The sequence below is a fragment of the Hippopotamus amphibius genome, chromosome 7, assembly GCF_030028045.1.
Source record: "Hippopotamus amphibius kiboko isolate mHipAmp2 chromosome 7, mHipAmp2.hap2, whole genome shotgun sequence".
Lineage (NCBI taxonomy): Eukaryota > Metazoa > Chordata > Mammalia > Artiodactyla > Hippopotamidae > Hippopotamus > Hippopotamus amphibius.
Window position 1 is genome coordinate 50,443,072 of NC_080192.1, and position 14,127 is coordinate 50,457,198.

General features: G+C 37.9%; 1 protein-coding gene across 1 annotated transcript in view; it reads right to left on the minus strand.

Annotated features, from left to right (window-relative positions):
• Positions 1-14,127, minus strand: part of IRAK3 (interleukin 1 receptor associated kinase 3) — a 46,527-nt gene that overhangs the window by 17,354 nt on the left and 15,046 nt on the right. Inside the window, exons 3-7 of the mRNA XM_057741015.1 lie at positions 10,163-10,227; positions 9,492-9,546; positions 7,915-8,066; positions 4,208-4,272; positions 724-838 (exon numbers count right to left, since the gene is read on the minus strand). Of these exons, the coding sequence (XP_057596998.1) occupies positions 724-838; positions 4,208-4,272; positions 7,915-8,066; positions 9,492-9,546; positions 10,163-10,227 (452 nt within the window). The remainder of the gene's footprint in view (positions 1-723; positions 839-4,207; positions 4,273-7,914; positions 8,067-9,491; positions 9,547-10,162; positions 10,228-14,127) is intronic.

Consider the following 14,127-nt stretch of genomic DNA (forward strand, 5'->3'; position numbering starts at 1 on the left):
GGTGGGGAGAGGTGGGTAAAACAACACATTTGTTTACCATAACCTGCTCTTAATTCAAGATAGGTTTTCCTCTACTGCCGACACTGGTTCTAGGCCCCTTTATAGTCAATGAAAATTCCCAATAATTTTAATGTTATCTTAATTGAAATATGGCTAATAAGATGTTTAAGAGTTCATTACATAAGATTTTAAGATTATCTGTGGCACAACAGTGTCGGTAATTGAGAACACTGTTTTTATTCTCATCTTCACTGAAATTTAACCAATTTGGAATCAGTTTTTAAACTTACCTTTCAAAAAAACATCACAAGAGAAACCATGGCATTTACTCGACCTCCTTCTCTTTAAGGTGTCTGTATCACTTTTATGTCTATCCTTTGTCCTGAACAGTACTTTGCGTAAAGTTACACAAATAAAAATGATCTGAGAAATAACGGTAGCTGATGTAAACTCACTGGAGACATGGTATCAATGAGAACTAAGGACCTAGCAACTCTTTTGGTCACCATGTTGCACAACACACAACAGCTCAGGTATTTATGCAGCCTTCTAAGAGAAAGAAACGAATTCATGGAGAAGTCCTCTGCTTCCTTGGGAAGCCCACTGCTGGCTCTCCCCTCATGTGAACACATGTTGGCCTCTTGGTTCTCTCAGAAGGTTTCAGCAGCTGCCCCAGGGCTTTCGAGGGTCAGAATATCAGGCAGAGTAATGGATATAACTTACTACACACTGTAATCTGTCAAAAAGTGATCCATTTCTCATATATGGATAAACCAGGCAAAACTTCTCATTCTGTGTAAAGTATGCAGCCAACTCCAATATGTTTGGATGATGGAACCTTGAAACAAAAGATTTTTTAAATCCATCAAACTGTTTATTCAAATAGGAAATGAACAACTCTGTTTTGGGGGTGGTAGGGTGGGTTGGGGAACAGGTGTAAAGCAGAATATAAATTAAGCCAAGAGAGAAGGAATTTCACTGGACACATGACACCGATTGGCCTTCCAAATTGGTCTAAAGTGTTCTAACAAATATGAGCCAATATCCAAATATAAGACAGAAATTTTAAGAAAGTAAAGAGTTCTTAAGATTTAGGGTATTGGGAACTTAACAATAAATAGAAAACAATATGTGACATTAACTTATTTTTATCAACATAAAACCCAATATAACTTATTTATTAAATAAATAAAGATAATGCAACTGAAATTATCAATTTCATGGCTTTAGGTATACACGTGTAACTAAAATCCCTAAAACAGAGGAGTAGAGAAGACTGTTTTCATTCATCCATTTATCGAATGCTGCTATGTCAGGTACTGTACTAGGCCCCAGTCACACAGGTAAGAGACATCCAATGCCTTCAGAAAGCTTGTACTGTTACCTAAAGTCCATGTGACTAGTAAAGTTTGATGTTGAAAAACACAGCACTGATTTTTAAATCATGAAATTACATGTCAGTATCATATACATTTTTCAGGCTCCTTTAAAAAAAAAACTCTATTTATTGAGGGCATATGTCACACTGTGAAAACCAATGGAATCCAAGTAACAGCTATGAAATATAAAACGTGAAATTCACACCTACTGTGAACTCAGTTCAATTCAACAATTATTTATCGAACACCTCCTATTGTGCTAGGCATGCTTGAGGATATTAAAATAAAGCTATTTTACCCCCCAAATGGTGCTACATATAAAATCCTATTATTCGTTTCTGCAGTAGCAAAAATTATCTATAAAACACACATCTGTGTGTGTGTGTGTGTATGTGTACCCCTTGTGAGGCCCTCTATTCCTTCTTCCTCAAGAAAGGGAATGTGTGTGTAAGAGTATACACATAAACACATAACACCATCCCTTAAGTAGTTCCCTTCATATTAAACCAAAAAAACACATCCTCAGGTCTCAGCTTAGATGTTACTTTTTCCAAGATACCTACTCTGCCACCCACCCCCTCCCCAAATGAGCATCTCCTCCCCGCTCAGTGCTCTGTACTTGCTTGTCTTATTATTTAACTTACTGAAATTGCCTGTCTGCTTATGCACGTCTCTCCTAAACCCACTCCACACAGTATGTTCTAAGAGGAGAAGCCTGCTTCTGACTTACTTACTAGTAAATGCCTGAGAAGAGGGAAGTTGAGTCTGATTTAGGAAATAAATTGGATCTTGTTAAAAAAAAAAAGTAGGCTCTACCTCAGTTTCCTCATCTGCAAAATGGGGACAACAGCAAGGACTCACCTCACAGGACTGTTGTGAGGATTAAAGAATTAATGCATGTGAAGCACTTGATACAGGGCCTAAGACTAAAGAAATATTAGCAACATAAATGATAATGTTGGCACACCAAGAATAGTCAATGTCACAGAGTTGCTAATTCTCTCTAAAGTAATACACAAATACCTCAGCAGAATAAGTCCAAATGGATCAGATACACAAATGTAAAAAATGAAAATATAAAAAGTACTTGGAAAAAATGGCAGAATATTTTATAACCTCTCAGTGGGGAAGGCATTTTAAACTATAATATAAAACCCAGAATCCATAAGAGAAAATATAGATTAAATTCAACCACATGAAAACTGTTTTCACATGGCAAAAACTAGAACAAGCAAAGACAAATGAAAACGTGGTAAAAAAATTATCTGTATCTTGTACCACAAAAATAGGGCTAATTTTCTCTAATATATAAAATGCTCTTACAAACCATTAAGAAAAAAAATCCAACAGCCTAATAAAAAATGGGCAAAGAACATTAACAGATATTTCATAGAAAAGGAAACATATCTCTTAATATGTGAAAAGATTCACTCATCATAGAAAAAGAAATTTAAACTACACTGAGAAACCATTTCCACTTAGCAGATCAGAAAAAACTGGAAGAATAAATGCTACGCTGGCAAGAATATGGGGAACCAGGCACTCATGTATGACTGATATAAGTGTAAACTGGTATAGCTTCTCCTGGAGGACAATTTGGTAACACGTAACACATATAACTGTTGACCCCATAATTGTATTTATGTGAAGTTTTCTTAGATATACTCCAAGAGATATGAAATAACATACGTACAAGGTTTTCTTGTAGTATTATTTTTTTTAAGTAAAAGATTAGGAAAAATCTATAAACCCATCAATAGGAAAAAGGTTAGTTATCTTACAGCACTGGCACACAATGGAATACTAAAGCAAGCAAAGTGAACACTGTATGCTTGCTACCTCTTGTGTGAGAAGAGGAAAGTAAGAAAACAATACATATATGCTTACACACCAAGTATCTCTGGAAAGATATAACAGGAAACTGATAACTCTGCTGCCTTTGGGAGAATCATCTGGGTGGTTGGATGAGAAGAGTGGAAGAAAATCTCTTCTTGGCTTACCCTTTTGCCCTTTTGGAATTGTGAAGTGTTTGAACTTATTATTTATTCATAAGCAAAGAAATAAAGCTTAAATATAAAAAACTTATTACAAACTTGGTTTTAGTTTTTTGTTGACTAAATGATATATTAAGTTTTTATGCTTAGCCTCTAACATTTTGATTTCTGGTCCTAGGTATAAAAGGAGAAGGATTTAGGATAATACCTCTCTCCCCACAATTCATATATTGGTTTAAAAAACATCTGAAAAGAACATTTTGTATTTGTAAAGGGTGATGACTGAACTCGATAGGGTTAGGAGCCTTTGGTGAGCCAGGCTGCACAGCTGCAGGTATGAATATATATGAAAATGAAGTCATTTTAGTTTGTCTCGAAGGACTTTCAGGCGCATGAGTGAATTCCCAGAAAATAATATGCACATCAAAAGCACTTGATTTCTTTGTCTAAAACTCTCTTCCAGAAGAGGTTTATATTGATGAAACAGTTTCTTCACTGGAATGTCTCTAAGAAAGGGGGGAAATGGTAACATATATACAATTCTAATGTTCTAAGAATTATTTTACATTCAGTCATGTTAGTCACACATGATTTAACCCACTTCCTTGTGACAGTTTCTTGTTAGAATACGTTCAAGTGAATTATGTAAATGGTCTATTTTTAAAATGCATTCTGAGGAATACACTATAGCAGATGTCAAAAATTTACCCAATGTTCTAACATCCAACCCACATTTATTATATGCCAACCATGCCAAGCTCTGTGCTGCAGAATCAAAGATGAACAGAGATGAAAACCAGGCACGAGGGGAGAAATCCCAAACAATATACTCACAGTAGTAAAACTTCAAGCTCAGATAAAAACCTCTTCCATTGTTTCTTAGACTGCATTTTTTTCCCCTAAATATCATACAGAAAAACAAGAAAAAAAAATCAGGAAAGGACCTCTCTATTTCTGGGATTCTTACCTAGGGTCTGTAGTCTCCCTGAAATTAGATATGTTTGGAATAAATGCATATGAACATTTTCTCTGGGGAGAGGATCCTTAGCTTGCATCAGACTTTCAAAAATCCATTAATCCCCAAACAGATTTAGAACCATTGCTTTTGAATTAGAAGTTTTTCATGAAATGTATCATATTGCTATATTTTAGATTCAAATCCTTTCAGCATGTTTTGTACACATTTACATGAATTCAAAAATACTTTATGTATTCAAAGAAAATCCCATGACAGTTGGAAACTCCCCATTTGATCTCAAAGAATCCAGGTTGTGATAGCTGTATTCTGATTAGAAGTGATTTCAATAATTTGGCATTTACGACTTGGGTCACTTGGCTGTTGGTTCAAGTTTACCTTTGTATTAATCTTGAAAAATTGGGCCCACTAGGACAGTGAACCATATAACTCCTTACTTCAAAGAAGCTTTAGAAGCTAGCCCAGTGCCTAACGTGAATAAATTAATGAATTTGATAATACAGTATAGAGCACCTCCTCTGTATCTGGTACTGTTCTCATGGCTCCACACATCTTACATCATTGCATGTCTCTGAATCTCAAACCCCGAAGTTCTACCATGAAAGGGTTAAAGTAAGTGTGCTCCAGTTATCCTTTGCAAATTGCTAGGCAGGGCAGATTGTTTAGAGCTCTCTGTCCTCAGGAACAAAGGGAGAGAAATCCAACAAGAATCCTGGAAGCTATTTTCCAAGTTAACCCAACAAGTCAGAAACGATAATCTAGGCTAACAAATCATTTTCAAGGACCACATTATGGGAATTTATATTTAAAAAAAACCACTGTCCTGGGAGCCAAGTGGACTGGGTCTCAGGCCCACCTCTAATGCTCACTGTTTGTGACTTACTGTCACCGAACCTCCCTGGGGTCCTAATTTTCTTAATCTGAAAAAGTGAAGGGGTTAGTTTCTGTGTTCATGCTACCCTAGCACTCTTCTTGCTCAGTGTGTTCTGTGCATGTTCTCAGCATGGGAAATGCTGAGTCTTGGTCCCTGTCTGAACGTCTGAATCAAAATCTGCACTGTAAGATCTCCGGGTGATTTGAATGCACCAATCTTACACCTCTAGTACAGTTGCCAGCCTCATTCCCTCTACAAAAGGTCACTGAAGTTAAGGTCTCAATGTGACAAAACTACATTTCTTGTAAAAAAAAAAATGCTCTCTGGCTAAGGCTTCATTAAATTAGCTCATTTTTCCTGACGTGTGTATGTATGTGTGTGTAGGACTTGGTACAATCTCTAGGTCTTGGGTAACTTTGTTACCTCCTATCTTTTTACTAATAGTGAATAGCAACTAAATTCATGAAAACAGCCTATGTGCTTCACTCAGTTCACCCAATGAACATGTATTGAGCGACTACTATAGGCCAGGCTCTCTAATAAGGCACTGGGATACAAAGACAAATAAGAGCTCCTTAAAGAAAACCAGCCAGTCCACTGGGAGAGGCAGATGAAGAAATAGAGACTATGAGATAGTGCTATCATCGCTATACAGAGGAGGGTCACCAAAACCATCCAGGAGGGGTCGGAAGCAATTGAGGAAATGATCATTGTCTTTGGGACAGAAAGGGCAAAGACATCCCTTTCTGAAGCTAGATCCTTGGAAAGAAAACTCCCAAGAGGAAGTGTGGGTTGGTGGCATCTGTGGAGAGAAGAGGAAAGTAGACACACAGAGTCTTTGGGGAGGAGGCCCTGGGGCTCAACCAGAAGAGAATGTACACATAGGGCCAGGGACCCACGGGTCTCAAGAAGCAGTCTTCAGTTAGGCCATCTCTAGAGGAACCACATTCTTTTTGTTGAGTGGTAATACCAATAGATTGTTTCACTTCTTCATTAGACCTTCATCTTCTCAGGAATCTTGAGATGTCTATCTAGAATCAGTGGGGCAAATGCAATTTGAGGAAATGGACAAATTGGGTTAATAATCTTTTTTAAAAAGGCCCTGTAATAAGCTGCAAAACTAGAAGCACCTCAGATCCCTCCTTGTCTCCTATTTCCCCAGCTCTAACAGATCTCTAGATTTCCTTCATTTCCCGTCATCTTTCAGACACAGCACGCTCCCTTGCCATCCCCACTGCCTCTGCCCGGCTCGGAGCGGCTATCAACACGCGGCACACATCGGAACCACCTGGGGATGCCTGCCACCACCGCCACTACTCTGACCTAACCAGATGCTGCACAGCTCAGTTTTTAAAAAGCCTCCTGGGTGATTCTAATATGAAACGGGAGAATACAGGTTTCAGTCCTATCCATTTCAGTTTACACATCTGAAATATCCCTCTACCAGGTCTTTCGACCTCCTAATTCCTCCCGTCTTTCTTCCAATGCCCCTGCCAACTTCCAGTCCATCATCTGACCTGTAATCAAAGGGATATTTCAAAACACAAATCTAGTCCTTCCACTCTCCCACTTAGAAACCATCCGTGGACTTAACCTATCTTTCCAATATCATCTGCTGCCACTACATTCCCACCCTTTCACACGAACCTCTACACCAGCTGATCTGGTCTTCATGAGTAGGGTGCAAGCGTTCATGCATGTGCCTCTAGGCCTGCGCACCTGCTACGGCTTCCATCCAGAAAGTACTTCCCTCGCTGCCTGGCAAAATTCTCCTTATCCTTCAAAATCCAGCTGAAAGGTCACTTCCTTTCATCCACGTCTCCATTTGTTTACTGCAGAAATGTTTATTGAGTGGTTACTCTGTGCCAGGCACTCTTGCGGATGCTGGAGGCGCCAGCCCATCCTCTGGCTACCCTTCTATGTGCTCCCATGACCTTTCAGGCAAGTTTCTGCTAAAGTACTTATCACAGTGCAACGTAATCTTTTTTTTTACCTGTTTTCCCCATAACACTGGGGACTCCTGGAGGACGCAACTATGCTGTATTCATCTCCACCCAGCAGGCAGCCCATAAGAGAAGTTTAGTAAATGTTTATTGGCTGTTGACCAACAATGAAAAGCAGCTTTTTGGGTGTGCCTGTGCAGACCTATCTCCTCCTGACTCCCGAGTAGGCTTCCCAATACCCTTTCTGCTTTCCTGGCTGTACTCAGCTCATTCGAACCTCCTGCTGTTGCCTTGCTGCTCCTACTTGAAGTCTCCTCTTTCCCCCTCTCCTGGATTGTGATTGAAGACAATTTATAAAGTAGCACCAAATATCAGTCTGTGGCTTAGCCTGTGAAGCTGCCTGGAGAGGGCACTGCCCATCCTAGAAAGCCAGGAAAACTGGAGCAGACCAGCACAATCTGACCATCTTAAGCAAAGTCCCAATGGGCCTAACAAGGCTTTTCAGAAAAGTCTTTCTCAGACCGTACATCTGGGGAGGGGAAGGGTTTAACTTCCACATTCCTGCAAGACAGGCATTCATTTCTCAGTCATTTCTCCAGTCACCTGAGGTCATATATCTTATTTCCATTTATGAAATTTTATTTTCAAGTACACCTCCTTTCAATGTTGATGAAAAATGACACATTTTACTATGAAATATGAGCAAATAAATGGAATCGATATTCTGTGATAGTAATTCTTTCCATACCTGTTTCAATAATTTAATGGCATATGTTCGGTTTTGGATTTCCGCTCTGTATACCTCAAAAATTTCCCCTTCTCCAATTAAAAAGTCTCTGTGGAAATTCTTGGTTCCTTCTATGACGTTGTGAAAGCTGATGGAGGCTTTACGCAATACTCCTTAGGAAGGAAAGCAGGGAAAAGATAAGTTACCTTTTCTCTTTTTAAGAATCAACCATCATTACAAAGAACCGAGACTTCCCTATTAGAAACAAATCAGAGCCCAGTGAAAAGTCCGTAGAGAAGGGCCAAGGAGCCAAAACTGAAGCCCACCATGTGCTCTCTGTGTATTTACTTGGGCCTGGCTCCCACCACCCCACAGAGCAAATGGCTTTTTAGATATTCAAACAAAAGACTGTGATTCTATCACCTCTCCAAAGAGCTCAGCCAGACAACTTAGCTGGGGAAACTTTTCCAAGACTGTTTCCTTTGTCATTAGATCAACAGATTACTGCTGACCCACTATGAACCTAAAACCAGTAAAAAAAAAAAAAAAAAATTATAGAAGTGGAAATCTTGATATGATTAAATATTATTCTCCAAGCATGACTGGTAGAAACATTTTTCATGAGCCAAATCCTTTAAATGGCTAACTTACTTTCTCAGAGTAAATTAGGAAGATGCTTTAGCTTTTTAAAAAAGTCATCTAAAGTAGAGATTGGGAAGAAACATTTCAAAGGTAATCAAATACAAATTCAAAGGGAAAAGCCTGGCTAAATCCTTTAGAGACCAATTTTGGCTATATTTACACATTTAGTGTTTGGTTCAGACCTTTTTGCTAAACTTTTCTAATTCTCTTTTGAACCAAAGAAGCATCAGATCTAGTGGTGAAGATTAGGCAAGGCAGCCTTAAATAGCCACTAAAGTTTATCAGAATGATTCCCAGATGAAAGTAAATTATTCTCCCTGCTATTAAAGTAGGAAAGTTAGTGTGGAAACTGATTTTCATAGTGACCTTCAGCACTGCTCTACAATCACCTCTAAAGACTTCTCTATGAGGGTATGAAAATTTCTAAAACTATACAAAACCCAAGATAATTTTTAAATGTCTTCCTATGACACATAAAAATAGCACACGTTGGGACTTCCTAGGTGGCGCAGCAGTTAAGAATCTGCCTGCCAATGCAGGGGACATGGATTCGATCCCTGCTCCAGGAAGATCCCACATGCCACAGAGCAACTAGGCCCGAGTGCCACAACTACTGAGCCTGCGCTCTATAGCCTGTGAGCCCATGTGCAGCAATGAAGACCCAACACAGCCAATAAAGAAGTAAATTAAAAAAAAAGCAAATGTCATGAAATTCTCCTGAGACCACAATTACACTCTTCATTGACCAATGAATTTATAACAATAATATATCATCCATCAGAACTATGTGTCAGTCAAAATTGAGAATATTTTGATATTTATGAAAAATTTATCCTGAATCTGCATATTAATGAATAGTTATTATGTTTATTGGATATTTCTAAATTTCATTTAAAAGAATTCATGAATTCACTTAAAGGAAAGTATGATTTAAAGAAAAGTTTTCTTTTTATTACCTTTTTCATTACGTTCAGGAATAAGAACATTATCCACTGTGACATTGGCTGTTTCCTAAGAGAAGAAATACATATTAAAATATAATTCAATTTCATAAGTCTAGAAAGAATAGAACCTCAACAGAAATCCAAAGCTCCCCCTGGGACTATACAGCGCAACAGGGTGGAATCTAATTTAGAGGAAAGCTAGTAGAATGCAAAGTTATTTTATTCAACAGTTTTCACTGCCATATATATGAAGTATTTATGGCTTCCATACCAATGGCAAAAACTCAAGTATCAAAGTCATAGTCAGTTATAGTCAATTTTAAATGACTTCTATTGCTGTAAAAATGATCACTTAATTTGCTTTAATAAAAACAGTAACATGCAAAACGCCAACTAGAAACAGGAAAACTAAAAGCTGAGGTAAGACAAATGCGTAACTCATAGTTCTCTTAAAAGTTCTAAGATGTATCTCTGAGAGGAGAAAGCTCTTAATTCTTCAAATGTTTACAAATCTCCAATTTCTTGAATCCCCAAATAAATGAAGAAGAATGAGAGCTAAAGCTTTCCTGGCTTTAAAAAAGTACCTGCAAATACAGCATTTTTCTGCCTGATAACGTCATTCCTTACGCTCAACTATAGATGCAACAGGGTTCAAGGTCATTATCCATGCATACACACTCTACCTTGGATAACATGTTTGGAAATCCTCTTCCCTGATAACTCTGCTCTGAAGGATTCAAGACTGCTCCTGAAAGAGAAATAAGGGGAGCTGGATGCAAAAAAATGTCATGTCCCTAACAAACATTTTTTTTTCTTTCTTATACTGTGAAAATAAATATCTTACTAGTAAGGTTCATTTCTAAAGCTCAGTTTCATTCCCATTGAATGGTTACAAATTTCCACATATGAAAGAGATTTCTAATGATCAAACATACAAATATACCTTTGTTCACTTAAAACATGACCACCTATTTTCTTTTCCTTGTTTGTGTTTTTGCTGTTTTAATTTTTGGCCATAAAGCATGTGGGATCTTAGTTCCCTGACCAGGGATCAAACCCATGCCCCCTGTAATGGAAGCTCAGAATCTTAACCACTGGAGTACCAGGGAAGTCCATGAGCACCTAGCTTAAATTACTGTTAGACATCATTAAAAATATTAAAGTATGAAGGAGAGAACTGACAGGCAAAATCAATGTTATCAGTTTTTTGTACATATATTCAAACTTTTTACAATTATGCGATTATCTCTCTTTGGGTTAGTTTACTTTTTATCCCATCTTGGGCTATAAAGCATTAGAGGGGCGAGTGTGTGTGTGTGTGTGTGTGTGAGAGAGGGAGAGAGAGATCAACCACAAATGCTCCTTAAATTGAAGACTATTACTTCTGTCTGTTATGGTTCTGTCTGAACTAAGGAAGTCTATGTAGCTTCCTATAAAAAATTAAAACCCTGCAATATTTTGCTGTTACTTCTGACATTTTGATTCAAACTTTAGAAAAGTTTCATTTCACCTTCTAGTTTTTCTTAGATTGTATTCTAATGTTGCCTAGATTGTTTTGCTTAGAAGACTAGCAACAAAATACAATTAATAACAAACCTCCTTGAACAAAACTATAAACCAATTAGACATCTATAGAACATTCCACCCAAAATAGAAGAATATACTCATACTTTGCAAGTGTACATTGAACATTCTCCAGAATAGATCACATGTTAGGCAATAAAGTGAGCCTCAATAAATTTGGAAGGATGAAATCATACAAAGCATATTCTCTGACCACATGGAATTAAAGTAGAAATAAATAAAAGGAATTTTTTTTCTGAAATTGACAAGTACATGAAAACTAAACACCAAACTCATAAGTAACCAATATGTCAAAGCAGAAATCACAAGGGAAATTAGAAAATACTTTGCGATGAATGAAAACAAAAACACAACATGCCAAAACTTATGGCATGCATCAAAAGCAGTGCTTAAAGGGAAATTTACTGCTATTAACGCCCACCTTTATAGAGTAGAAAAATTTCAAATAAATAGCCTAAATTTTGCCTTGAGGAACTAAAAAAGAAGAGAAAACTAAACCAAAAGAAGCAGAAGGAAGGAAGAATTAAGACTGTAGTGGAAATAAATGAAACAGAGGAACAAAATTGAAAAACAGAAGAGAAAAATCAATGAAACCGAAGTTGGTTTTTTGAAAATATAAACAAAGTTGACAATCTTTTTGTTAAATTGACCAAGAAAGAAAGAAAACTCAAATGACTAAAATTAAGAGCAAAAGACATAACTACTGACCTAACAGAAATAAGAAGAATTATAAGGGAATACTGTGAAGAACTATTTGTCAAAAAACTAGACAAATGATATGGATAGATTCCCAGAAAGACACAAACTACCAAAACTAATTCAAGAAGAAATAAACAACCTGAAAAGATCTGTAACAAGGGAAGAGATTTAATTAATATTTTAAGACTTCCCATAGAATACGAGGATATGTGTATAAAAACAGATGATTGAACTTGGTGTACCCCCCCCAAAAAAAAATTAATTAAAAAAAAAAAAAAAAAAAAGACTTCCCATAAAGAAAAGCCCAGGCTCAAATGGCTTCACAGGTGAATTTTACCAAACATTTAAAGAAGATTTAAGGCTAGTTCTTCACAAATTTTCCAAAATAGAAGAGGAGGAGACAACTCCCAAATCTTTCTTTGAGGCCAATATTATCCTAGTATCAACGCCACACAAAACAGCGCAAGAAAACTATAGACCAATATCCCTTAAGAATATAAATGCAAACATCCTCATCAAAATATTAGGAAACCAAATCCAGAAACATATAAGAAAGATGAGATACCAATGACCAAGTGGGATTCACCCAAGAAATTCAAGGTTAGCTTAATATCTGAAAATAAATCAATGTAATATACCACATTAATAACAGGAACAAAACTCATAAAATCCAATAACCTATCATGTTAAAACTAGGGAGAGAAGAGAATTTCCTTAATTTGGTAAAGGGCATCTGTGAAAAACTTACAGTGAACATCATATGTAATGGTGAAAGACTGAATGTTTGTTTTCCCCTTAGATCAGCAATGAGGAAAGAATGTCTGGTCTTGCCACTTCTATTCAACATTATACTACAGGTTCCAGCCAAGGCAATTAGGCAAGAAAAAGAAATAACAATAAGGTGTTGTGTAGAATAAAATTTGAAGTTTGGGGACTGCAAGGGCACTAAAAGCCATTGTCCTTTTGTTGCACATAAAAAGAGAGACGATACTTCACTGTCATAAAGAATGGAAGATTCAAAATGGCTCTCCTAAGAAGCCAGCAGAAAGCTGAGATTTCATGTCAAAACTAAAAGACAGGGACTTCCTAGGTGGCACAGTGGTTAAGAATCCGCCTGCCAATGCAGGGTACAGGGGATCAATCCCTGCTCCAGGAAGATCCCACATGCCGTGGAGCAACTAAGCCCATGAGCCACAACTACTGAGGCTGTGTGCCACAACTACTGAAGCCTGTGCACCTAGAGCCCATGCTCTGCAACAAGAGAAGCCACCACAATGAGCAGCCCCCACTCTCTGCAACTAGAGAAAGCCTGTGTGCAGCAACGAAGACCCAACACAGCCAATAAATAAATAAATGTAAAAAACAAAACAAACAAAAAACTAAAAGACAACTGCTGATCACTGACATATACATGCTAAATGCGATATGTGAAGGGACTTCCCTGGTGGTCCAGTGGCTAAGACTCCATGCTCCTAAGGCTGGGGGCCTGGGTTCCATCCCTGGTTGGGGAACTAGATCCCACATGCCAGAACTAAGAATCCTCATGCCGCAGCTAAGAAGCCTGTATGCCACAGCTAAGAAGTCTGCATGCTGCAACTAACAAGTCCACATGCCACAACTAAAGATCCAGTACGCTGCAGTGAAGATCCCATATGCCCCAACTAAGACCCAGCACACCCAAGATAAATAAATATATAAATAATAAACAAATACTAAAAAAAACCTAAGTAAATATATAGTGTGCAATAGAAAAAAGGGATTAACCAAGTTATACAGATAATATCATGGTGGAAGTCTATTGAGAACTAATACCTCATTTTTTAAAATGTATTTATTTATTTATGTTTGCATTGGGTCTTCTTTGCTGCACACGGGTTTTCTCTAGTTGTGGTGAGTGGGGGCTACTCTTTCTTGTGGTGCGTGGGCTTCTCATTGTGGTGGCTTCTCATTGCAGAGCACAGGCTCTTGGCACGCGGGCTTCAGTAGTTGTGGCACACGAGCTCAGTAGTTGTGGCTCATGGGCTCTACAGTGCAGGCTCAGTAGTTGTGGCGCATGGACTTTATTGCTCCGCAGCATGTGGGATCTTCCTGGACCAGGGCTCAAACCCGTGTCCCCTGTTGGCAGGCGGATTCTTAACCACAGCGCCACCAGGGAAGTCCCTGTCTAATATCTTATTTTTTTAAATAAATAAATTTATTTATTTATTTATTTATTTATTTATTTATTTAATTGGCAGTGTTGGGTCTTTTTTGCTGTGCGCGGGCTTTCTTTAGTTGCGGTGAGTGGGGGCTACTCTTTGTTGTGGTGCACGGGCTCCTCATTACCGTGGCTTCTCTTGTTGCAGAGCACAGGCTCTAGGCACAT